At 38.0% G+C, this 27,067-nt stretch overlaps 1 protein-coding gene and 1 pseudogene across 4 annotated transcripts in view; one reads left to right on the forward strand and one right to left on the reverse strand.

Moving 5' to 3' along the window:
• Window positions 1-1,172: 1,172 nt before the first annotated feature.
• On the forward strand, window positions 1,173-2,435 carry LOC309859725 (spermine synthase pseudogene; annotated as a pseudogene). Its single transcript has 2 exons — window positions 1,173-1,195; window positions 1,292-2,435. The product of its transcript is annotated as a spermine synthase pseudogene (transcript).
• Window positions 2,436-6,788: 4,353 nt separating this feature from the next.
• SPATA16 (spermatogenesis associated 16) overlaps window positions 6,789-27,067 on the reverse strand; it is a 253,671-nt gene continuing 233,392 nt past the window's right edge. For 2 of the 3 annotated variants that reach the window (XM_082688990.1, XM_082688991.1), the window contains exon 11: window positions 14,866-15,189. In XM_082688990.1, the coding sequence (XP_082545116.1) occupies window positions 15,067-15,189 (123 nt within the window). In that variant the 3' untranslated portion in view covers window positions 14,866-15,066. Of the gene's footprint in view, window positions 7,185-14,865; window positions 15,190-27,067 lie in introns of those variants that run through there. The other variant, XM_082688992.1, reaches the window with a different exon arrangement.

Genomic DNA, 27,067 nt, shown 5'->3' on the forward strand with positions numbered 1-27,067 from the left:
ACATAACAGAAATACGTATTGCAAAGGGCCATGTTGAAGATCAAAAGAGCTAGTGTGTGTGAAGTTGCTTTGGAAACTTTTCCCACGTTGGGAAGCCAGTTCCGGGGTGTGTGTGTGTGTGTGTGTGTGTGCGCGCGCGCTCACATGCTGGGATTCCCCACAACAAAAAATGCTCCAGAAACGGGCCAGATGTCCTACAATTTAACTCGGTTCTGACACTCTCTACCCAGACATAACAGCGGATTCTCCAGGTTAAGGGCTCGGTGCTCCAAGACTGCTGTCCCTCCCACGCTTCAGAGGCCAGCCACAAGCTCAGGTTTGTTACTCGCACTTCTCACCAACTGACTATGAATCGTTGGTTCCCAGCACCCCCTCTCAGGTGTGTGATTAATTTGCTAGAGAGGCTAGAACACAGAACTCCAAGAAATATCCTACTTCCTAAATTACTGATTTGTTATAAAAGGATATTAAGTCAGGAATAGCCAGATAGAGGAGAGGCGTAGAGCAAGGTATGGCCAAAGGGTTCAAAGCTTCCATGCCTTTTTTAGGCACACCACTTGCCCCAAATCTCCCCATGTTTTTCAACCTGGAAGTCTCTGATTCCCGGCCTTTTGGATTTTTAGGAGGCTTTATTACATAGGTATGACTGATTCAAATCATTTGTGGTTGGCAACTGTTCCGACCTTTACCATTTACCCCACCCCATGGGTCAAGGGGTGGGACTGTGCGTTCTCACCCTCAGATACCAGGGTTGGCTCCAGGGGCCCCCAGGCTCCATCCTTAAGCGCTTTGCAAAAGTCACCTCATTAACATAACAAGTGATAACTTTATCTCTCTTTGGGGTCAGTTAAGTACTGTGGGAGGAGGCAAATAAATAAAGAAAATGTATATTTTAAATGACCAAATATATATTTCTTATAAATGACCTACAGCAAATGTAAAATGTCATCAGTATTGGTATCTGACAGCGAGGTAAGAAAGCCTAATGGGAGATAATAGTCCTAGTGATTTGTGGCCCTGTAGACGTAGTACATTGAGTGTTTTGAGCTAGATCTTTCCTGCTTATGAAAGATGGTTAACAGTGAATGAAATCCCTTGGGAGACCCAGTTCGAGTACACTGGGGAAACACTAGTGTAAGAAAAGTTATTTCTTTAGCTGTGTCTGAGGGACTATGGAGGCGCTGCCCCCTCCGAGGTACTCAGCTAATACCCTGAAAGAATTTTGTTTGTTGGGTCTTTTGCTCTCACATACATTTTTTTATCTTTTTTTGAATTAAAATTCTTCTGAGAGGCACTCCCTGGGCAGTCTGGCGTGCCCATGGTCCCCTGGTCTCCTGAAGCCGCCTCCGCATAGCAGGGTCTCCCCCTGCTATGACAGCATTGCAGCACTGGCACGCTGGGCCATTCGTGGTGAGACCATTCTAAAAGGGTCTCCAATCCATTTTCCAGGAGTAAGGGAAGACAGAGTTGGGGCACACCTAGCAAATGGTGTGCAAATGGTTATTTTAATGATGTGTAGAAACGAAAATGGTAGCTTCGCCAATTTGAGAATTTACCCACATGGATTGGCGTTGTTGGACGCGTAGAGTTATGGTGACGATTTGCAAGGCCAGGAAGTTGACAGTCTTTTGAAACCAGTAGAAGAAAGAATGAAAGAACTGGGTAAGGACCATACTGAGGAGGTGTGGAGGTGTAGAGATTACCACCTGTAGTTTAAGGAGGGCCTTGACAGGTATTGGCTCACTACTGATGGTCTCCTGGCATCGATGAAGTTGTGTATGATGAAGACTCCCCTTATAAGAACATCAAAATTCTACACTCGAAGCAGTTTGGAGATGTTCATCCAGTGGAGTGTGATTCGCATAGGCCATCCCAAGCAGTAGGAAAGACTACGTATGGTGGCTAAGATACACTGACTCCAGGTGGTGGAGGTAGGGGGCATATTATGTGAAATAGTCAAACCGAAACCAAAGATGGTCACTATGGTAGAGATTGACACAATGGTGATTGACGGATGTAAGGAACACCTGTGAAAACCATGTAGCCACCCCTTAGACAATCCTAAGGGAGACTGCTCTCAGGTTTTAATAGAAGATTGTATTCTAGTACCAAAGAGGTACACCAAAGAAGGGAGAGAGTTTGATTATGTGGATTAATGATCTGACAGCCGTTCTGATCTCCACATCTCCAGAAGATTTCATATGGGAGTTGCTCAGACGGACTCTTGACCTATTTCATGAAGAGGTCTTCTGAAACAGGATGGGAAATATTTTCCAGAGAGTAACAGTGTCAGTCTGACAAAAGCCCTGGCATTCTATGGTGAACAGCTTGGGTGCCTGTATTGTCCTGTGGAATTCTCAAAGGAGATAGTCTGAATTCCTTCATACTGGCAACTGTGGAGATTTTACACTATTTGGAAGAAAGCAAAGCCTTGAAGACCAATATCCCCTAATCATGTGTGCTGCAAACAGCTTTCCTGATCTCTGCATGCTGTACATGACATCCAAATGAGTCAGGAGATTCACTGTGAATTCCTTCAAGGTTTCTTTCTTTTTAAAAATTATTTCAATGAAGAAAAGGACAAATGGGAAATAAATATTTTGATGAACTAGTGTGTTATTTTTTTTTTTGAAGGTCAGCTGAAGGATGATTGGGCTCCACAGTAAAGACTACTAAATGCACTGAATCCCTATAATGTGATTTTTCTTACCTTTTTTTTTTACATGCAGGCTTTTTGTTTTTGTTTTGGTAGACTTTAAATTTGGTTTCTTTGAGGAAAGAACATCATTGTTTTGTTCTGAAGGGGAGTTCTTGATGCTATTTCTTCCCCAAAGATTGACTTAGATATTAAAATTTGGTGCCTATGAGAGAGATCTGAGAAAAAATGAGTAGCAATGCTTCAATTACAAATATAAATGAGAAAAAAATTAAAATTCTTCAGAGCCGATCAAGAGAAATATTCACATCCCCCAAATATTTATAAATACAGTGTATGAGCTTTTATGCTTGTTGTCTCAACACTTCTCAATTTAAAATGTTTTCTATTCATCATCTATAGTCGTATTTTGAAAATGACATCATAGCCTGACTACTGATAGATATTTAGCAACACACCTTTTCCCTATTCTTTGTGGAACCCATTTCCCTTGGGAATGACCATCCTTTCCACTTTATTGTATATTTGCCTACGGTGACTCTCATGGCACGTTTTCCACTCTGCAGTGTCACAGTCCCCGTCTCTCGGTCAGACTGGTCTTTTTTCCTGCACAACCTTCCTGCACATGCCTTCCTGCACGACCTATGTGCTTTCATGACCCATGTGGACCTTCTTACCTCCTGTGCACTGCCAAGCAAGAGCCTAATACTCCTAACAATGGCATCTTTGAGTTGGGTGCCCTGACATTTCCACATTTGGGGAGCACATTTATTTTGTGGCTATTTTGGTTTTGCATTTCCTGATTTTAATCATTTTTTATTTCTTTCATTCCTAATTTCTAGGGAGGGAGAAGAAGTGTTAAGCCTGCCTTTTACCAGGTGGTCTTATGATTTTAAAGAATCTCCACACATTAAAATTCCATTTTTATGTAATATCATTTTAATAGAAATGCTCATTTTATGGAAGGGAAATGACAGATAAAAATTTGAATGCTTCTTAGGAGCCTCTTTTACCCTTTTTATTGCATTTTGATGTGGCTTAATTCATTAATAAAGGGGGATGAGTTGGAACTGTAGCGTGTTTTATCTCCTATCATTATTCAACAAAAGAGAATATTTTTTCAATAAAAATTTTAGAGCAAATTTCCAATTTTCTGAAAAATACATTTTTAAAAACAGAATGACCTTGGATTCAATTCAAAACGGGAATTTTACAGCCACTCTTGCAATTCATTTACTTCCATCACAGTGCCAGGGCGGTAACATCTACTATTATTATTGCCACTTTGCAGATGGGGTGAGTGACATTCACAGAAACAATGTGGGTTATCCTCGATCACAGCACTGCAACTTCATCTCTAGGAACTAGGTTAAGAACCAATTGTGTTAAATTTTAAATTCAGTTGCTAAAAAACCTCCCCCTGGTCTTTCCTTTTCTAGTCTCTAATTTTCTTCTTTTCTATAAATTTTTTAAAGACATTCACTCTATCCTGGACACTTTATACTACCTGCTCTAATTTTTGAAGATGATACCTTGCCCATGTCCAGTGTTAAACTGAGGATACAGAAAAGATGTCCTAGCGATGCTTGGCTGGCTCAGTGGGTTGTGTCTGCCTTCAGCTCAGATCATGATCCTGGGGGCCTGGGATTGAGTTCTGCATTGGGCTCTGTGCTCTGCAGGGAGTCTGCTTCTCCCTCTCCCTCTGCCTGCTGGTCCCCCTGTTTGTGCTTTCTCTCTCTGTCAAATAAATAAATAAAATCTTAAAAAAATAATCCATTCTCATACGATCCAATATGACCAGAGTTGTGCTAGCGGTATGTACGAAGCACTCTGTAAATGCTAAGGAAGTGTGATAGAATCTGCCCAGGGGTGGAGGAGGGAGAAGTAAATGGATGAAGGTTTTAAAGGGTCAGTGACATTTGGAGCTGAGAATTTGAAGGCAGAGTAGAGAGAAGGCAAGGGCACAGGGAAGGCAGAGATGGCCAGGGTGCGAAACCCATCATGTCCCAGATAGGGCGTGTCCCGGGGCAGGGCTGCTCAAGACCTGGGGCAGGCAATTAGGCAGGACACTTGTAGTCCCTCCCTGTGCATTCCAGGTGGCTGGGGCTCATCTGTAGAAATGGGGAGCTGCAGAATGTGTAAGAAGTGCAGGCACTGTGGGATCCTGAGACGGTGCTCTGGTCATGACACGGAAGAGAGATTGGAGCAAGGACAAATTGGAAAGCAGGGCCCATCAGGAAATGACAGAAAGAAGATAAAAAGGCAGAACTAAGACAGTGACCATGGGAACCAAGGGAGTGGAGTGGACAAATTTGAGATTTTGAGAGAAAATGGAAAAAAAAAAAACCCAAAACCAAAAAACAACAACTTACCCCAAACACCTAGTTGTAGAGTTTAAGGGGGAAGGCATGTTTCCATCTCATAAAAATCTAGAATTCTGGTAAAACACAACATATTTAGTTTAAAGTTGTGATTATTTGGAACATAGTTCTTTAAATTCCTCAAATAAGTGGTTTTTCCATGCTACACATTTTTAGGAAAGGCAAATGACAAGAAATCAAATTGAAAATCAATTTTATATTTAAGGAGGGAATTCTTCCTTTATGTTCTGGGATCGTTTTAGATCATTTCAATTTCTTTCATCTTCCCGGTCACATTCCTGGCCCTTCCTCTCCTACCTTCACACCCACATTCTGCAGTGGCTCTACTTCCTTCCTGCCACCGTGCCTGTCCTTGGTTACCCTCAGCTATAGCACTGCGTTAGGAGCCCCAAGGAAGAGTCTGGTCTGCTCCCCACCCCTTCCGGCCATATGGCATTAACTCCTTCAGGCCAGGGACTCTTTTCCACTTTTCTAGCTCTCAGAGGGAGGGAGCTAAAATTTAAAGTCTTTACTACGTCACTCCCTAAGTCGTTAAAATACGTGATTGACTTAAGGCTCTCAATACGCATTTGAGGACTACTATCATGATTTCCCAGATTGGGAGACTGGAGACCTCGATCACATAATGAAAAAGCTAATGCTTTTTATATTATTTCACATTACTCTCTTAATGTCTATTCTATGTCCTGGCATATAGTGGATGCTCTCAGTAGATGTTTAATTAGCGTTTAAACAGAGGTAGATTTTCTCATCAATAGGTAGCCCTCTGTCAAGCTTGCTAGCAGATAGGGATTCCCCTGTCCCTGGAGTATATAAGTTGTATTGTGTTTCAGCTTTATTCTGGGTTAAATGCAGCATTGTGTGTTAGTACAGGAATCTTGCTTTAAAGCCACTTATGTGTTTATGGGATAATGTGCCTCAGGAGACCAACACTGGTTACAAATGTAACCAGTATGCCCTTGGCTTCTCTGGTGTTAATTACACATGTGTCACACTTACAATAAGATCACAGATCTCATTGTTCTTTGAGTACCTATCTTTCTATTGGGAAGAAGTTCAGACTTTTCCTAGATCTTTTTCTCCGAGTATTCCCAGGAGCCCCTGTTGTGTAAGGTGGGTCCCTTCGTAGTCACCATCTGTCATGAGCCAAGGCAAATTCTACAGTTCGATGGGTTAGAAAGGCTTTGCTAGGGGAACTTTAAGCAATGTTCAGCAAGATGTGGTGACATGACATGAATGGCAAGAATAGAAAGGTGTGCTGTGTGCAGTGCACTGTGCACATTCTAGGGTGAACATTCTAGGAGCAGGACCTGTTTCTCAATCTCTCATCTTATAGGGCAAGTGTAGGAGAGGAGAACTTTCTTACTCTTCCCTTCTAAGTTCTTTGATTAGTCTAATAATTCAACAGACATAAAACGGATTAACCAGAGAAAAACAAATTTAATTTTATACCTACAGGAGCGCCAAAGAAGTGATCAATGCACTTTTATATGTTAGACAAAGAAACAATAAATTTGTGAAGAATTGAGGAAACAAAGGGAACCTGGGGTCCATGGTAACTTACCACTAGGATAGAAAGGCCAAGTTCCTCATCAGCAACTCCTGCTGGTAAGAGGGGAGAGGTCTCAGTTGCAGATGACTTATCCAGGCTAGTGTTGATCAACAGAAGTACGTATATGTATAGGAACCGTATGTGCAAGTGTGAGCGTTTTACTAACTACAGTTGAAAAAGGAAATAAAAATGTGAAATCCATTTTAATAATACATTTTATTTAAATTACTATATCCAAAATTTTTCAACATGTAATCAATATAAAAACTAATATTGAGATATTTTACATTTTTTTAAATTACTAAGTCTTTAATGTCAATCAGGTGTGTATTTTAGACTTACAGAATTTCTCAATTTGGACACTAAACTTCTTTTGGAAATACTTTATCTGTATATAGATTTCATACAATTTACAGTTAGAAAGTAGATTTTTGGGGCGCCTGGGTGGCTCAGTCGTTAAGTGTCTGCCTTCGGCTCAGGTTATCATCCTAGGGTCCTGGGATCAAGCCCCACATCAGGCTCCGTGCTCAGTGGGAAGCCTGCTTCTCCCTCGCCAACTCCCCTGCTTGTGTTCCCTCTCTCGCTGTGTCTCTCTCTGTCAAATAAATAAATAAAATCTTTAAGAAAAAAAAAAAAGGAAAGTAGATTTTCATCTCCAAATTGTTCCAAATAAATACTTTGAAGTTTTCCAATACCTAAATTAAGTATGAATTTTTAAATTCAACTTTAAAAAAATTTAAAAAATAAAGTTTAAATTAAAATTAGTTTTTTGTGCTAGGCACATTTCAGGTCCTTGATATTCCTACTTGGCTAGTGGGTACAGTATTGGACACAGAGCAAGCTCCTGGAGTCATTTTTGGGCAATCTCAGGTATGTATAATGTTAGTATTATCTGAGAACCAGCAAATCTTAAAAACAGTAATATAATAAAACACAAAGAAATAATATATTAAGTCCCAACTCTGGGTTTGAACCCTAGTTTTGCTACTTTCTGTCTAAAAGGAAGTTATTTCACTTTCTGGACCTCAGATTACTCATCTGTGGAAAGAGATAATATTTCTGGCCTGAGTTTTGTAATGAGGACTAAATGGGACAATGCCTACCTTACAGTGAGTTGTCAATAAAGGCAAGGTAATACTGTTTCAGAGTTTAAAAATCCTTTCATAGTTCATTATTTCATTTTCTCCTTACTGAAATCTCATTAAGAATGGAAAAATTTATTATTTCCCTTTATGAAAGATCTAGAACAGGTCTTCAAAATCTAAGCCTATTTTGTTTTCCATATTATGATTACTATCACTGCCAGTTGGCTTGAATCGAGTGGTCTCTATAGGAGGTACTGTTCTTTTTTTGTTTTTAAGATTTTTATTTTATTTTATTTTATTTTATTTTATTTTATTTATTTGATAGACAGAGACCACAAGTAGGCAGACAGGCAGGCGGAGACAGAGAGGAGAAAGCGGACTCCCCGCAGAGCAGAGAGCCCGATGCGGGGCTCCATCCCAGGATCCTGGGATCATGACCTGAGCTGAAGGCAGAGGCTTTAACCCATTGAGCCACCCAGGTGCCCCCGAGAGGTACTGTTTCTTAGGGATGCACTTTTGATAGCCACACTACACCAATTTTCCCCTTTTGGTTTTGAGGAAGTAGGGATTGACACAGCTATTCATATCTATAAACCTATTGTACAAGGCTTAGAGAAGAGGCAGACTTGTTATTGATATTAGGGATTCAGACTACCCATTTCTCATGAAATATTTGCCTTTCTACTTCCCTAAACACTTACTTAAAAAGAAAGTTAAGGTCTTGATTATTCATGGCATGTGTTTTTGGCACATTGCCTCAGATCAATAGATCACAATGAAGGAACATAAGCAATAGTTAATTTTCAAGTTTCCATGCCATTTATTAAAGATTGTGTGTCGACAGTGATTTTGAGCTCTAATTATCTCATGTAGTCTGAGTGTTTTTGGTTTGTTTTCATTGAGGCACAAGCAGAATATGCTTACGTTTATAAGTTTTGGGATACTCATTGGGTCTGTTTTCTGATTTTTCTCTTCCTTTGATGACCTGTCAAAAACTGGAGTCTGCCCCTATGTGTCATTCCAGTCCATTCTGTCTTGACAATTTGCTGCTTGTCAAGGCTGCCCCATAGGCCTTTGTGTCCTTGTCTGGGAGCCCAGGGCACTTTTGAATGCATTAGGCAACTTGTGAAATATCTGACTGAACTTGGGTTCCATCATGCCATCTCAATGAATCAAGCCACTGTAAATTAAAGCTTTGTTCTACCAGTGGTCTTCCAACTTTGAATACATTTGATTTAAGGGACTTTGGTCTCTGATCATCTCCTCCTTTATGAGGTGATATTCTGTAAGTGCAGGGAAAGAATGAAACGAAACATTTGGAGAAGACAGGTATGAGGAACATAAGCAAAGGAAATAGGGCTAATCCACACATGGTATCATGTTGTTATTTATAAAGGCAGGTGAAACATTATAATTGGTACCATGTGAAAGTTACTTTCGTGACCTTCCAGACTGTGTGTCTCAGGGATGTGTGGTAGAGGTAGTCATAAAAAATTTTATGCCATGGGCATTCTGTAAATAAAATGCTTCCAAAGGCCTCTGTCTATGCAACAGCAATGATCTATGATGCAAGTATCAAAATATATGTTTTCCTTATAAAAGGGCAAAGGAAAGCTGATGTGAATTGGCCTTTCTCTGCAGAATAATATTGAATAATGAGTTTTTAAAGGATTTTTCTTATTATCAAGGAACATATATTTATTGTAAAGTGTTAAGGGAAAGATAATAAAATCACCCATAAGTACTCCTACTAACGATAACCATTTTTAATTTATTTTGTATTTCCTTCCAGTCTTTTATAAGCATGTATTTTATAACCTAGTTATAATTGTGCTGTATATAGTTTTATATCTTGCTTTTTTCTTTTAACACTGTTAAAGTTTTATGTTACTAGGTTAAACATTGGATAGACTCATAAATCATTTAGTCTATTACCTATATTGGAAAATTTTGGTTGGGTTCATTTTATTTTTCTCTTTAAAATAACCCTGTGATGAACACCTTTGAATTTTTATCTTCTAAATCGTATTTTATCACTCCTTTAGTATAGGTTCTTAAAAGTGAAATTATTGTGCAAAGTTTATAAATATTTTTAGAGCTCATGACACATATTGACACATTCCTTTCTAGAAGGTTTTTAATTTATCCAATGTTCTGTCCCATCAGAAGCATATAGTAGTGCTTGAGAAGACAGATATTTTAAACAAATATATTAGCATGTAGATAACCAAAGTACAGATGTTCTCTTCAGAAAAGAGCTATACTTATTTAAATGTAGTTGCCTGTGTACATGCTGTTACTTCAGAGGGGCCCATGATTTAAATATAGAATAATGTCACCAATTCAGGTTCTGAGTGATTTTTGGCTCTTTTCAAAAATTGCATGATCTGTTCCCAAAGAATGAAGACTTGCTACCCTCAAAGATACACAAAAGTATGAATTACCAGCCAATGGCCCTTGCTACTGGCTTTTCCTTCTTTGAGGACCCTGCTCCTGCTGGATGCTGCTGTGACCATCAAAGAAATGCCGGAGAGGGCGCCTGGGTGGCTCAGTGGGTTAAAGCCTCTGCCTTAGGCTCAGGTCATGATCTCAGGGTCCTGGGATCGAGCCCCACATCGGGCTCTCTGCTCAGCGGCAAGCCTGCTTCCCCCTCTCTGCCTGCCTTTCTGCCTACTTGTGATCTCTCTGTCAAATAAATAAATAAAATCTTTTATTTATTTAAAAAAAAAAAAAAAGGAGAAGAAGAAGAAGAAGAAGAAGAAATAATGCCAGAGAAGAGCTAGAAGTGAGGAGGAGAGGGGCAGTGTGGTGTGTGCTGTCCAAAACCTCCTCCCCTGACGGTGTCTATGTATTGGTGCTCACTTGGCTGCATTTGATGCAGAGAACAAATTTAGATCTGAACGAGGAGATGGGCACGGTGTATTCATGACAAGGTGATTTTTCTAAAGGAAACAACCTGGTTTTTCTATGGGACATGTTTTAATGGATTTTACTTGATGAAAGAGAGCAAAACTGAGATAGAGAGAGAGACAGAGACAGAGACAGATAGATAGATACAAGGAGCAGAGAGAAAGCAAAAAGGTTATTTTCACAACTGGGGAAATAACTGGGGAAGTCCATGTGAAGAGTGCATCAGTGATTTTTACTATTCTTGTCACTTTTCTATAGGTTTGAAAAGTTGGAAATTGGAAAGATGAGAAAAACAAACATCTATAAGGGACAAAAACTAACTTTCTTCTTCCCTTCTATGTTCTTGGCCAAGACACTCCTGTATAAAAAGATTAATGGGAGAAAAACTTTAATTACGTATGTATGTATGAATAGGAGCCCCTCAAATATATGAGACTCAAAAAGGTTACCAGAGCAGGCAGCTTTTATGCTTTTTAGACAAATAATAAGTTTTGGGCACCTGGGTGACTCAGTTGGTTAAGCGTCTGCTTTTGGCTCAGGTCATGATCTCAGGGTCCTGGGATGGAGCCCCGCATGGGGCTCCCTCCTCAGGGGGAAGTCCGCTTCTCCCTCTCCCAATCGCTCTGCTTGTGTTCCTGCTCTCGCTGTCCCTCTGTCAAATAAATAAATAAAATCTTTAAATAAAAAAAAGAAAAAGAAATGATGGTTGTATAGAATTAACAAGGCAGAGGGGTTTGGGCTTGGGGTAGCAAATGGTAAAGAGTTAACAAGATTGATAAAGCCTTCTCGGCCCTATCTCTAGTGATAAGGTTGTCTTCTATCCTCCTGGTACAGGGAGAGTCCCTGTCGCGTGAGAGGTTTATTTCCTGCTTTCAGGGGGACAGAGGACGTTCAGAATGTTCTTAAATTGGTTGTTTCTTAAGTATCTTTATTCAAGATATTTTAGGGTGATATATTCTGAATCCCTACTCATCCAACAACACCACAGGCCCTGAAGAACGACCTAGGATTGATTGAAAATGATCAAGGGCCTGGCATCAAGGCAGATGTGGATCAGAACATATGTGGTTTTCACGTGATCATGGGCAGTCTCCTTCGAAATTCTTCCTTTGGGTGTGGGACTTGTGTACTTGAACTATTTCTTACAAAAGAATACCCAGTGCCAACCTCCCAGTATATTTTATGAACGGAATTTATCATCTTAATATAGACAAGTTGAGAAGAATCTGTTTAGACATTTTGATAGGGAAGTTGCCCCCAACACCAGAGATCAGGAGAGTCTTCCAGATGCTTCAGCAAATGTTGGAGGGGCATGGGAAGTAGTAGAAGACAAAGGAAGCTGAGATTATTGAAGCATTTATGGCGTGGACTAGTTATACAATTAATAAGATTTCACTTGGTCTGATTATCAAGTGTATATCGCTTCTCCTTTTTGGCTAATATGTCTTTTTTTGTTATTGTTTCACTACATGTCTTTGTAATGTTACAGAATAAAATCCATTTTCTTCAAGAAAATGGCAGAGAGAAAGTAGTTATCCTATTATCACCGAGCTTTAAGTTTTTGCTTCTTTTGGTCCATAAACCTCTGCAAAAATGATATTAGGAGATACTAATTTGAACCAAAACTTAAGAGAGGCTACATCATTAGTCCCTGTGTCAGGTTGGCTTTGAGCTGACAAGGAAATATTTCCAATACAGTTAAGGAATAATTCTTGGACTTTAATATGCATATAAATCACCCAGGGATTTTTTTTTTTTTTTTTTGAGAGACTAAGAATGTGGGTGGGGGGTAATGTGGAAGAGGGGCAGGGGAGAGAGAGACAGAGAATCTTAAGCAGGCTCTATGCTCAGCACAGAGCTCTGTGGTGGCTCAATCTCATGACCCTTAGGTCATGACCTGAGCCAAAAACCAAGAGTCAGATGCTTAATCTACTGAGCCGCTCAGGCACCCCTACCTAGGGATCTTCTTAAAAACATTGATTCAGATTCACGTGATCTGGGGAGGAGCTTAAAATTCTGCATTTTTCACAAATTCCCAGGTGATGCTGATACTGCTGGCCCATGGATCACATTCCAAATAGCAAGTAGAGGACAAAACAAGTATTTGTATTTAAGGTAGGCATTACCTTCTTTGGTTCTTGGTTTCTTCAGTTGTAAAATGGAGAAAATGTATATATGAAATTCTTGTGAAGTTGAAATGAAATAAACATTCTGAAAGTACTTTATAAACTTTGCTTTCTCTACTATTAATAATAATAATTATTATTTTACTAATACCATATTACTTTACAAATCCTTTATATTTGTTTTTTATTTACTTTATTACTTTACAAATATTTAAGAGAACTTAAAAACAAAAACGGGATGGAGCACCTGGCTGGCTTAGTCAGTCAAGCATCTGACTCTTGGGTTTGGCTCAGATTATGATCTCAGTGTCCTGAGCTCAAGCCCCATTTTGTCTCCTCACTGGGCGTGGAACTTGCTGAAAATTCTCTCTCTCACACTCTCTCTCTCTGCCCCTTTCTGCTTTCAAAAAGAAAAAAAGAAAGAAAGAAAGAAAGAAAGGATGGGAGGCCAGGTGCAGTAAATTTATGCTGCATTGTTGCTATGCAAGGCTCTTGAGATGGACGCAGAAACTGAGATCAGGAGCAAAATTCATTTCTATGGACAATGCTGTTGAACTTATTAAGAATTCTAAAGATATGTTACCTTGATACCTTACTGCAAAGCTATGAAGATTCTCTCTTTCTGAAAAGAAGTTTCTTTTGAAAGTTTTGGATTTCCATTATACATCATCCTTCCTAACACTGACTAGAAACTTTCTTCTCTATCTGTCCCTAACCAGGCACCAGCCAAAATAACCTATGGACATTTAGTGTTGGATTTGGAGAAAGTGATCAAACACTGAAGCCGTAATCAAGTAATTGCAATTATATTATTTTCAAATACAATCTTCAGGCACTGTGGAATGAGAGGACTCTGATTTTCAAAAACCAAAGATAAAGCAATTGATCAGCTATTGAATATCAATAGGATTTCCATAAAACAGAGGAGTAAACAAACAGGCAGTGTAAGATTTTATCTCAATTAAGAACCAAAAAACAGTTACAGAGCATAGAAATCCTTTTGGAAAATAAAATTTTAACACTAAAGTTAAAATTCAAAGTGAACAAGCTTCATTTCCTAGAGATGTTATGAGATTTTTTTTCTTCTTCAAATAATGGAGAATTCTCACAATGGTTGAGACCTGATAACATCAGAGGTGGTCAGATGGGAGTCTGGGCCGTTTACTTTAGATTCCCACATTTGGCTGGACTCAAGTTCCCATAGAAAGAAATTATTTTCCAGTACTTACAAAAATAGAACGGAGATGCTATGACAGTGTGAGTTTAAAAACAAAAAGGAGTTTCTTAAACTTCACAGCCTTTAACTGCCTACAACTGTATTAGCAACTAGCCTGAGGGACGGTGGTAACAGTGATGGATTCTCTGACGTGGGGTAAAAAAGGGGACGATTTGATAAAGGTAAGATGGTCCCCTGGAAAACTAAAGTCATTTTATTTCAAAATTTAAAAGTAGTTATACCTTGCATACTTATGACTACACAATCTGACATACATTTAAGATTAAATTATTAATTGATGACTTTACAATCTTATCGTATCATGAAAAATTCAGCACTATGTATTTTATTCATTTTTCCTTTTCATGTTATTATCAATGTTCTCAGAGATCCTACTCATTTTTTCCCATTATTAAAAAAAAATCCGATTTCCTGTTTATTTTACTCTATGTCTGAGTTCTTCCTTCTTACCTTTCTTCACACCCCTTGGTGGTGTCAGTGGAGGTCTTGAGTGATGGCTTTTGACTCACTACCTTGTCAGGTCTGTGCATTTGTGCTGAATCACACATTTAAGGGAAGGGAATATAAAGGACCCAGAGGAAAGAACAGAGATTTTAATGAGACAACTCAACTGATAATATCTGCCTAACCACATAAGACTTCTCTCCATAGGATTGAGAAAGTATATTATGAGTTTTATAATTTTTATTATTTTTTAAAGATTTTGATGTATTTACTTGAGAAATCTGCACATATATTGTTTGTCCATATCTGTACATGACATGTGAGTAATTCTTAATGATGCGCATGAATATAATAAGCATACTTGAGTCGACCTGGTAAATGTTAGTAGATTTTGAAAGAATAAAGTAGGTGAAAGAGGTAGCAATGGTTATTTTATAAGCTGTTGAACGAAGTAAGTCAAATTGGAACCGGAGTCAAATCAAACGTGTTGAGAACATTTATTGCTGCCAGTGGAAATGAAAGATGTCTAGAATCCCTTTGTAAAGACGAGCCGGTTGGGGGTGCCCTCACTTCTTTGGCTCAGCCTTTGTTACTGGACTGGTCACCCTCGGGGGGGGGGGGGACCACCGCCCCTTCCTCTGGGACCTCTTCATGACAGCACCTGCTCCCCAGTGCCTAGTTTTGCTGCACAGTTTGAAGCCGCTTCAGTTTTGTTTTTTGCCTTCGGGCAGTTCTCAGTTTTTTAGTTTTTAAGAAACTGTCCTCTAATTGGTATAGAAAGTCTTCAATGCGACCAACCTAGAAGAAATAAGATTTGTGGGTTTTTTTTTTCTTTTTTTTCAGGTTTTGTGTAATTAGGAAAAGGGTGAGGTATCTAAAATGAAAAGGCACACGCAGGTCCATGTTGGGACAGAATTAGCAGAGCTGGAAGTGTTTGAACGTAAAAGCCTCCTTCAGTCTCCGTGTTGGGTTCCCTTATTTTAGGAACGTGAAGCAGACACGCAGGAGTTTGCTTTACCACTCAGCCCTATGTCCTGGCTATTGAAGTGGGAACTATCATTACCCGCTGTCTTTGATGGTCAGTAAAACCAGGGATTTCAAAAAGAAAGAAATGGTGAAAAACGATTCCGTTTCAACGGAAACAAACAAATACGGCCCCGTCACAGCCAGAGTTTCAGGCATGTGTATGCCCCTGGCCAACTTGGGAGGAAAATGGTATTACATATTGTCTGAGCAAAGAAACATTTCTCCTTTAAATCAAAACACAATTTTAGGGAAATACATTTTCTTAAAGAATGACACACCCCAGGGAATGAGATGAAATAATGATATACAAAACAAAATATTTTGTTTAAAAAAAAAAAAAACTATTAGTCTTTCTACCAAAGAAAACTTAGAATTATTCAGTGATGGTTGAATATGTTGTACTATTTGTCACTATTTTATCCTACTAAAGAACTGTAGAATAAAACAGTTTGCATATATGCTGAGTTGGGTTCTCATGAAAGTCCGTAGATATAATAATTTATACTTAGCTCTGACTGCGAGCACCTGCATATAGCATTAGCCTAAAGTCACTCACTGAAGAGCCCATTGTCATAAAGTTAGCTCAGAACTAGAGCACTTATTATTCAAGGTACACGAACATATCACCTACTTAAGATAAAAGCACTTAAACTCTAATTTTCCAATTTTGAGTTCTACTTTTAAATCACTTGATTTATCATTCAGGGTCATATCCAAAAGATAATTCAGATTGTCAAAAAGAGAATAATAAATGGTAGCACTCATCTATATGTTATGCTTGGATCTTTTATCACACCAGGTGATGTAAATTGTCTGTAGGTTTCCTTAAGAAAATAAGATAATTTATTTATGTGAAAACAATTCTTTTTGAAAACCTAAAAATCACTTCAGGGAAATTTCTCCAAAAGCACGTTGTTATGATGTCTGATCATTGTGGTAGTCGTCAAAATAATTTGACAGAATATTTTTGGATTGTCATGAAGCCAGTGAATTATTCTATATATTCCATACATTGATACTATCCAATTTATACCAAAATCGTAAGTAAAAAATTAACACAGAGCACAATCAAAATAGACATAATGGATGGCACTTTACCATTACTTCAATAGTTGAGTTGATGACTCACTCATATTTATGCACTGAAAATGTATCATTTAAATCAACGCTCTTTACAATTAGAATGTTTGCAATTAGTCCAAATACAATTTAAAATTACAATCCTAATGCAACAAAAAAAGCTTCTTCGATGATAATTGCTTTAAAATATCCATTAGGTGGCTGCTGTCTTTTCTCCTGTTTAAATTATATTTATTAATAGCAGTGTCGACTAACTGTTGCCTTCATTAAAAAAGACAAAGAAGTAACACAGGAGGTCTGGGTGGGACAGAGAGTACTGCTAAATTAAGCTGGAAGTCTAGAGTATATGCTACTTACCTGTCTTAGCCTGGCCTGGGTGTTTACCTCCTACGTAGCATGTCTACATGCTGTTCTTTCAATCCATTCTCGTACTGGTACTGGAATGATCTTTTTAAACGTAAGTTTGGTCACATTATTCCTTGCTGAAAATACCTAAATGGATTCCTAATCCCTTAACATGTCCCACACACCTTTGACTGATCTGGTGTCACTTGCATCTCTAATTCTGTCTCCTATCACTGCATTCGCCTCAGTGTGTAGTACATCTTTCAGTTATCTGAACACAGCAGCGCAGTGTTCTCAGCATCCTTGATCTTCTTAATGATAGGCCATGCGATGGAATACTCCCACTGGAGCCCTTAAATTTCCTCTAGATTTCAGGTTCCACATCGGTGCCTCAGGGACATCTTCCTTTATAATCTAGACCAGGTTAGGTCTCTCAGTAACATACATATTCCCACAGCAGCCCATTCATCTCATTGCAAATTGTAATTTTTTTTTTTTACTTAATTGTTCATAGTGATTTCTTTAATATCTGTCTTCCCATCTGGGTTTTAAGGTCTCGAAGGCAGGAGTGAGGTACATGTTTTCCACTATTCCCAGAATCTAGGATATGGTAGACCCTCCATAATTCTTCTCTCTGATAATAGAGCTGAAGACATTCAGCAACAAAATTGTTTTTCCATATTCGCAATGATACCTAGTATGCAGCACATCAGAAGGCTTTCTTTTCTCTTACAAATTAAATAACCATCACTTTCACATGCCATCATCCTGTCATCATTGTTTAGCTTTAAGAGTCTCCAGGCAAGGTTCCAACAAGGTGTGATCTCCATACTCAAAACGGACTAAGGTACAAAAGGCACCGAGTAAAGGAGGAGTCAGGAGTATTGAGTTCTGCTTGTGGCCAGACTGATAACCCTGATCTGTGACCCCAGAGCAGTCACTTAGCCTCTCTGAGCTTTAGCTTAACTGATCTTTGGTGAAGAAAGGGTTCGCCTGGATAATTTCCAAGGACACACCAAGCCAAAAAATTCCATGACTTGTACTCACATCGCATCTAAGTTAGTCCAATCTTACATGAGTCCTCACATTTTTCAAATCAGAGGTTATTCTCTTAGATTACACCATTAGATGAATGACACACTATGCAGCAAAGTAAGTCAATTTTAGCTTCTATACTTTTTGAAGTGTAGGAGAGCTGCAACATGTTTTTAGTAAAACTGGTTCTTTATTTTCTTTTTTTAAGTCAAGGAAAGAAAAATGCTAGTTGAAGAGAAAATAGATTCATATAACTAAGAAGAACAGATTGCAAATGATAGAAATTTCTATAAAGCCCTTAGAGAAATAAAACACAAAGAAATATGTAAGCATGTAAGGAAGGGAAATGAGCCAGTTTTTGGAGCAGAGGCCTTATTAGACTTTCTTTTCGGTACAGAATCTGCTTGCTTAACTGTATCAGATAGTCTACTTGGTCATTCTGGGTCTAATTTTCCCATTTGTAAAATGGAAAGATGGCATTTTTTTTAATGTATCTATGTGCCAGTGCTGACTTGGCTTTACAGAGCTATGGACATCAGACCAAATGAGCTTGCGTAGAATTCTGGGATGTCAGATGATCAAGGGGACTGAAGGTCTCAGTGAGAGGGCAGATGCTCACCTATCATATGGCCATCAGTCATAATTCACATCAAAGAGTAGAGAAATTATTATCAATGAGTTTCTCAGGACTCTTAAATCTTATACACAAAAATCTCTCAGTCAGGATTTCGTGTAGATTCAAGAAGTTCAGAATGAAGTTCAGAGCTATGCAACTCTAAAAGAGCCCAGGCCAGCCTGAGAAGCAATAGGAGATCTCCAAATTGAAATTTTGACAGTACAAAAACAAATAAATACCAATTGAGTGAGAAATGGGGAGGTAACTAAACAGACCAACTTATATTAGAGGAAAATTTCTAATCAGCTCAGATTTCAAAGGGAGCACATGTGTTCTTTCATGCAAATATTTATCGAACATTTACTATGTGCTTGGCACTGTAATAGGGTGATAAGCAAAAATATCAAGATATTTGTTTATGAGGAACTCATATTGATGCAGGAGAGGCTTAACAACAAAATGATTGCAATAAAGCATAACTGCTTCTGTAAGAATTATATATGAAAATTCCTATGGGCAAAAATGTCAGAACAGTGAATTCTACTTGAAGGAACACAGGCATACATTGGGGAGATAGGAGCTGGCTCTTTGCCAGGACAAGAAGTGCATTCCAGACAGAGGGAAGGGGATTCCATCAGAGCAAGGTTGTGAAAAAACATGGGCTATTTAATAAGGATAAGTTTCTTCTAGCATAGATGTGGGCATCAAGGGGCTGGGAATAGAGATACATACAGCTGGGAATATTGATTGGGGTCAGCTTGTAAGAATGGAAAAATATTTAGCCATGTGGTTAGAAAGTAAATCTGGTACCATTATGTGGAGTGGAATGTAGCCAGGGAAACTGGAGGCAGGTGAATCAATTAGGGGACCAGTATGATAGGATATGGAGAATATTATGAGGACCTGAATCAAGAACTTAAGGGATATTTAGGAAGAAAGCTCTATAGACTTGATGAAAAATTCTGTGTTGGGACAAGAAGGCATGCAAAATTTGGAATGACTATGAAAGTTCTAACTTGAGATAATGATGATTTTTAGTGAGATAAGAAATACAACTAGATGAACAGTTTTAGGGGAAAGAAGTGAGTTTGATTTGTGACAAATATAAGAAATGGAGAAAAGGTCACATAATAAGAAATTAATTAAAAATGGACCTATAATAATAGCCTAGTATTAGGCTAAAAGTCAGGTTGATCAAAACTCCAAATTAAAAAAAAAACTAACCTACCATTTTGCAGTCTACCATGTGAAAAGCATTCTAGCAGTTAAAAAGTGCAAAGAAAAACAAAAACAATGTTTTCAGTTATTCAGAGTAAAAAGGTGATTAGTACAGAGATACGGTACTGGATCAAAGTCAGGTATACCTGTTTAGAATTCCAGCTCCAGCATTTTCTTGTTGTGTGACTTTGTGCAATTTTATTTAACTTTTTGAAACCTAAGTTTCCTTTTCTATCAATTGCTTCACAGGATCCTAGTAAGATTAAATTAATTTGTGTGAAGTATTTGCATAGGTCTGAATCACTATTATTTAATAGTAACATTAATACTTGAATCTAAAAGTATGTGTTCAGTAAATAGAAAAAAGATAACTAAATGAAAAAAAAAATACAGAAGTGAAGTAAAATAAAAAAAGATAAACAGCATTAATAGACACTCAGTTTTTGGCCTCAGGGATCCTGGCTCAGTACCTACACTAATTGTAGTTGCCACACATTAGTCTTGCGATCAGGTCTCAAAATTCCACTATATAAAAGTCAGAATTAGGAGGGGGCAGAGAAAGGAGAGGAGAGAAGAGTTTCTGATAGCACGTATTAGTAGCAACTTCAATATAAATCAACAGTATTCTCTGGTTGCCTCCCTGGAAATCAGTCTCCTTGTAGACAGCAATGTGTCTGTCTCATAGAAGCAACTTACATGTTCTTTGGTGGATGCATGAATAAAGAAAATGTCATACACACACACACATGAACATTATTCAGCCAGAAAAAAGAAAGAAATCTTGTCATTTGCAACAGCATGAATGGAACTTGAAGGCGTTATGCTAAGTGAAATAAGTCAGAGAAAGACAACCGTGTTCATAGACACAGAGAACAGACTGGTGGTTGCCAGAAGTGCAGGGGACGGGGGGAGGTGGGCAAAATAGATGAAAGTAGTCAAAGATGCAAACTTCCAGTTGTGAAGTAAATAAGTTGTAGGGATGTAAGGAACAGCGTGGTGTCTACTGTTAATAATATGGTACTGTATATTTGAAAGTTGATGAGAGATTCAATCTTAGAAGTTCTCATCACCAAAAAAAGCTTGTAGGGATGCCTGGGTGGCTAAGTCAATTAAATCAAATAAGGATGCTGACGCTTCTCAGGATTGGGTGAAGGTGGGGTGCGTGGGTGTTTCAGTTGGTTAAGCATGTGCCTTTCGCTCAGGTCATGATCCCAGGGTCCAGGGATTGAGTCCTGAGTTGGGCTCCCTGCAGGTGGGGAACCTGCTTCTCTCTCTGCTTCCTACTCCCCCTAATTGTGCTTCCCCACTCTCTCTCTGACAAATAAATAAAATCTTTAAAGCAAAACAAACCAAAAAAGGAAAAAAATCTTATAAGTATGTGCAGTAATGGATGTTAATTAGACTTACTGTGGTGATCATTTCACAACATATATGAATATCATTATGTTGTACACTTGAAACTAATATAACGTTATATGTCAATTATATCTCTATAAAAATATTAAAAAAAAACCCTTTCAGGTAAAATGTATCTGTTTCAAAGGAGACTAATACTTTTATCCCTTCTCTGCTCAGGTCATATCACATGCTTGGTTCTGGATGTGTGAGGAATCTAATTCCAAACTGTAAGAAGAAAAGCTGAAGGATCTGGATAGCTCCTGGAATCATAACAGGAGTCTGTGGTGTCCAAGTATATCAAGGTAGTTATGTGGAAGGGGTGGTGGATTTGTTTTGTGTGAGCTAATACAGTGGAAAGAATGCTGTGTACAATTAGAGAGTTTGATTCTTGAGTCTTCCGCTAGTCATGTGATTTAACTTCTGACCTTTAACTTTCTCATCTCTCATATAAATTGTGAATTAATAATGATAACCATTCTCTACTTGACAGGTTTTTTGTGAGGATTAAATGGCTTAATGTTTGTGAAAAGTTCTTCATAAGTGGTTAAGCCATCCAGGAAGATTTTTATAGCAGTTACATTGTGTAGTGCTGGTGGCTTCATAGTAGGTTCTCAGTAAATATTTGCTGAGTCAATGAATAACTGGATGAGTAATCAAACGAGTGAAAGAATAGGTATGAGGTATAACTGTTCTTTTCACTACTGTATAAAAATGAAAGGGACTTTCATTTTTTATTTCCGTCCCCATCACGGAGACTGGAAATCAAACATTAGATGACTCTTCTGGAGAGCATGAAATATTTGTGAGTCATGTGTAAGCCAGGGGTTGGACTCAATAAATTTTTAAAATTCATTCCAACTTTAAAATACTAATTCCATGATGTTTAGTTTGACCAGGATTCATTCCACAGAAATGTGCTCCGTGGAAGGAGGGCATATTGCATTTTGCCTGTACTACATGGAAAAGCACTGCGGAAATGAGAGGGATCTAACAGCTTCTATTGTAGTTTTTTATATACTGAAAGGACTGAACTAATTACTATAAACACCCATAGATACTGAGACTCTTGAGCCTCCCCTGTGTCCCATTTATAAGATTATCACATCTGAAAGACCTATATTTTCTTCTCTAGATGTATCAGAATTGTATCTTGCATGCACAGGGCCCCTATTATGGATTAGCTTAATAGCAGAAGGTAGTTCACAGAACATTCATTTCCTTTTCATCTTATAACTGTGCAAGATTATGTACTGGCACTGAAATATTTCTTTTCAGTTAATGATTTTATATTTTTTCAGCATATCAAAACTTATAATTTTCTACTGGATTTCAGGATAAAATGAAACATTTTATTAGATAAAAATAATATGTTTTCCCACATACAACCACTCATAATCACTTTAAATGTAGGCATGCTAAAAGGTACTTGAATATTTACTCCAATAATCTTTTACTTTAAATTGGTTTGTATCTTATATGTAGGTGGAAAGTATAGGGATGCCCTTGGGTCAGGTGACATTCTGTTCATTTAAGAGCTTTCATGTGAAGGATTACCATTAACTCTCCATCATTTTGTGGCGTTGACTGTGCCTTCATTTGCACAGAGATTCGACCTATTTTCACATGGTAATTGAAGGCATATGAGCCAGGGTGAAAGCAACATTCCTGCCTTCCATTTATTGTGTGAGGGCTATCATGAGACCAAAGGCACTGCCAAGAAAGGAACAGAAGTTTAAGGCAATAGTTAGGAGTGGGGGCAAAATAAGGAAAGAAATAACCAAAAGCTTAACATGAGCAAATTTAGTGAGAGATAACAATAAGAGACTACACAGCATTGGCCTGATAAAGTTTTGAAAGGGGAGTCATTCAGATCATTCAGAGGGGAAGGAGAGTCACTGTGAAGATTTGGGTGATCCCTTTCCCTCCCAAGTCAATTAAAATCAAACAATACTGGATTGAGTTGAATTGTGTTCTCTCAAAATCCATATGTTGAAGTCTTAACTCTCAGTACTTCTGAATGTGACCTTATTTACAGATAGTCAAGTTAAAATGAAGTCGTTAGCGTGGTCCCTAATCCAAAATGACTGGTGTTCTCATAAAAAGGAGAAATTTGGATAGACACACAGGAAGAGTGCCGTGTGAAAACAAAGGCAGAAATTGGGGTGATATTCCTATAAGCCAAGGTATGATAAAACTGCCAACAAACCCGGGAAGCTAGGGAGGCATGGAACTGATTCTTCCTCATGACTCTCAGAAGGAACCAACTCTGTGACAGTTTGATCTTAGAACTTCCAGCTTCCAGATGATCAGTTTCTGTTGTTTAAGCCACTCAGTCTGTGGTACTTCCTTATAGTAGCCCTAGCAAACTAATACAACAACTGAGACATAAAGTTAATGGAAGCTCAGTTAAGTTCTAATTTTACCCTCAAAACATGACTGATACTTTTCTAAAATTCACTTTTCCTGCTGGTTCATGCTCCTTACTAAGCCTGCCCAGTTTAGTATGTACCATGGGAACCACAGCAGTTTCTTTCCAATAATGGCAGCGAGAGGAAGTTGACCTCAAACGTGAAAGCGTGGGTAAATTACACTAAGAAGAGTTGAATTGGGACTGCCTATCGGATTTCTTGTAGTCTGGATCACGGAGAGGGGATTAGGTATATTGACAGGGGTTTGTTTGCATATGTTCATGCCTTAGGAATTGGGTGCTCAAAGGATTTTTAAGTAAAGCTTTTAAAGATGATTATTAAGAAGAGAAAATGTAGATGAAATAAGAATCACATTCTTCAGGAATAAATATCATGTTTATATGACTATGATGGTGGTTACAGAAGGAGAATGTGTTTCTAGAGATTAGCAGTATGGACCAAAATCCTCTCGGCAAAACAGACATTTCACTCCACCACAGTGGATTTGATAACATTAGTTTCTTTGCTCTGTTCCATTTAGTTTCCAGACCAAATGCTTTTAAATATTTATCATCCAAAATGGTTTGAATTTTAATTCTTATTAGAATGACAGTTGCTTTCAAATAGGCTTGAAATTAATTTCGAAAATAAACTTAGTTTCTGAAACGAAGTTGTTTCTGTTATTCATAATATATCAATTTCCTTCAGCTTTTGGCCTGCATTCAAGCAGACAAGCCCCACATTTTTCCTTTTTTATTTCGTGAATTTGGGATTTTTATTCCATATTTTCGTCATAAAAGTACAATGTGAAAATATGAGGCCCCCACCCCTGAGAAATTATATGTGCAAAAAAACTTTGTATTAAACCATATTATCAGCTCTTGATTGAAAACTCCCCTAATGATAACACTTTTTGTCATGTTTAGTATAGAGTTAAAGAATAATTACAAAATCTTATGACTTTGTTCAGGAAACCATGTATCATGTTTTTTTAAAAAAATATTTTTCAACATTTTAAAAAGGATATTACTTATTTGAGAGAGAGAGAGAATGAGAGAGAGTGTGAGAGGAGGAAGGTCAGAGGGAGGAGCAGACCCCTAGCCAGGCAGGGAGTCCAACGCAGGACTCTTATCTCGAGACTCCAGGATTATGACCTGAGCAGAAGGCAGTCACTCAACCAACTGAGCCACCAGGCAGCCTATTTTTCAATATATAATGGCATAATTTATCTGAAGACTTAAATATATTTTCCTAAAACTTTAATTTTGAGGTAAGTGTGCATTCACATGTCTGAGTGAGAAGCAATACAACCTATGTACTCTCAGTTTGCACCAATGGTAACATCCTGCAAAACTGTAGAATACCACAGCCAGGATATTGACACTGATAGAGTTAAGACGTAGAACAGCTCCATTACCACACAGATCTCACATGTTGTCCTTTTATAACTACACCAATTTTTCTCCAGATTTCTTATCCCTGAAGCACTGGCAACAACTAATGTATTATCCATTTGTAAAATTTTGTAATTTAAAGAAGGTCATATACATGGAAACACATAGAATTTCACAATTCTCTAGAGACCTATTCAGGTTGTTGTATCAGCAGGTTGTCCCTTTCATTGCTGAGTAGTAACCCATGTACCACAGTTTGTTTAAGGATTCACCCTTTGAAGGGTGACCAGATTACTTCCCATTTTTGGCTTTTATGGATTAAATTGCTATGGACAATTGTGTACAGGTTTTTGTGTGGACATAAGACTTCGTTTCTCTGGAAAAAATGGCAAGGAGTACAATTGCTAGGTTATATGGAAGATGAATATCTAGTTTTATAAAGAAAACTGTCAGGGTGCCTGGGAGGCTCAGTCAGTTAAGCATCCAACTCAATTTAACTCAGGTCATGATCTCAGGGTGGTGAGATTAAGCCCTGCATCGGGCTCCATGCTGGGTGTTGAGCCTGCTTAAGGTTCTCTCTCTCCCTCTCTCTCTGCCCCTTTCCCCTGACACACATGCTCTTTCTCTTCCTTAAAAAACAAAAACAAAAACAAAAAAACAAACCCTAACCTCCTCATTTCCCCAAAACTGTCATATTGTTTTCCACAGTGACTGTACCATTTTATATCCCCACCAGCAATATATGAGAGATCCTGGCCAGCATTTAGTGTTGCCACTATTTTCTATTCTAGCTATTTTAATAGGTGTGCAATGATTTATCTCAATGTGGTTTTAATTTGCATTTCCCTAGTGGCCAGTGATGTTCAACATCTCTTAATGTGTTTACTTGCCATCCTCTTTGGTGAAATGTCTTTTCCTGTCTTTTGCCCACTTTCAAATTGGCTTAACTGCTTTTTAACTGTTGAATTTTGAGAGTTCTTTATATAATCTAAATATTAATCATTTGTTGGATATGTAGTTTGCAAATATTTTTCTCTTGCACTGTAACTTGACTTTTCATCCTGTGCAACAGAATCTTTCACAAAGCAAATGTTTTTAATTTTCAAGTCTAATTTGCCAGTTAGAATTTTATGGATCATGCTTTTGGTATGAGCAGGAACATGAGCAAGGGGAGTGGGAGAAAAGGGAGAGGGGGAGTGGGAGAGTGAGAAAGAGGGAGGGAAAGCAGGCTTCCTGCCAGGCAAGGAGCCCAATGTGGGGCTCGATGTGGGGCTCCATCCCAGGACCCCGAGATCATGACCTGAGCTGAAGGCAGATGCCTAATGACTGAGCCATCCAGGCGATCCTTAGTCAGCCTTTGAATAAAGAGTGATACTTGGGATTTTCTATGTAGACAATCATGCCATCTGCAAATAGGGGAAGTTCTATTTCTTCTTTTCTGATCTCTATGCCTTTTGTTACCCTTTCTTGCCTTTCAGAGGTGGCTTGAATATCTAGTAGAATGTTAAATAAGAGTGGTGAGAGCTGATACTCTTGCCTTGTTTCTGATCTTAGGGAGAATGCCTTCAGTCTTTGAGTATTAAGTATAATTTAGCTATAGGATTTTTATAGATGCTGTTTAGCATCTCTTCTATGCCTAATTTTCTGAGAATTTTTTTTTTTATCATGAATAGGTGTTAAATTTTGTTGACTGCTTTTTCTGCATCAATTGATATGATCATGTGATTTTTGTTTGTTTCCTGTTAATTTGAAAGATTACATTGAATTTCAAATATTCAGACTTTCTGGAATGAACTCCACTTGGTTATAGCTTATAATTCTTTTTACATATTGTTTAATTCTGTTTGTTAAGATTATAAGGATTTTTGCATCTATAATCATAAAGGATATTAAGTTGCATTTTCTGGTACTGTTTTTATCTTGTTTGTTATCAGGATAATATTAACTTTATAATGTGAATTTGGGAATATTTCTTCCTTTTGTATTCTTTGGAAGAGATTATATAGAATTTACATCAAACCAACTGGGCTTGGAGATTTCTTTTTTGGGAGTTTTAAATTATGAATTAAATTTTCTTAATAGTTATAGGATGATTGAAATTATTTCATATTGGGTGAGTTGTGCTGGTTTGTGTTTTTTGAGGAATTAGTACATTT

The sequence above is a fragment of the Mustela nivalis genome (assembly GCF_964662115.1).
Source record: "Mustela nivalis genome assembly, chromosome: 1".
In the NCBI taxonomy this organism is placed as follows: domain Eukaryota; kingdom Metazoa; phylum Chordata; class Mammalia; order Carnivora; family Mustelidae; genus Mustela; species Mustela nivalis.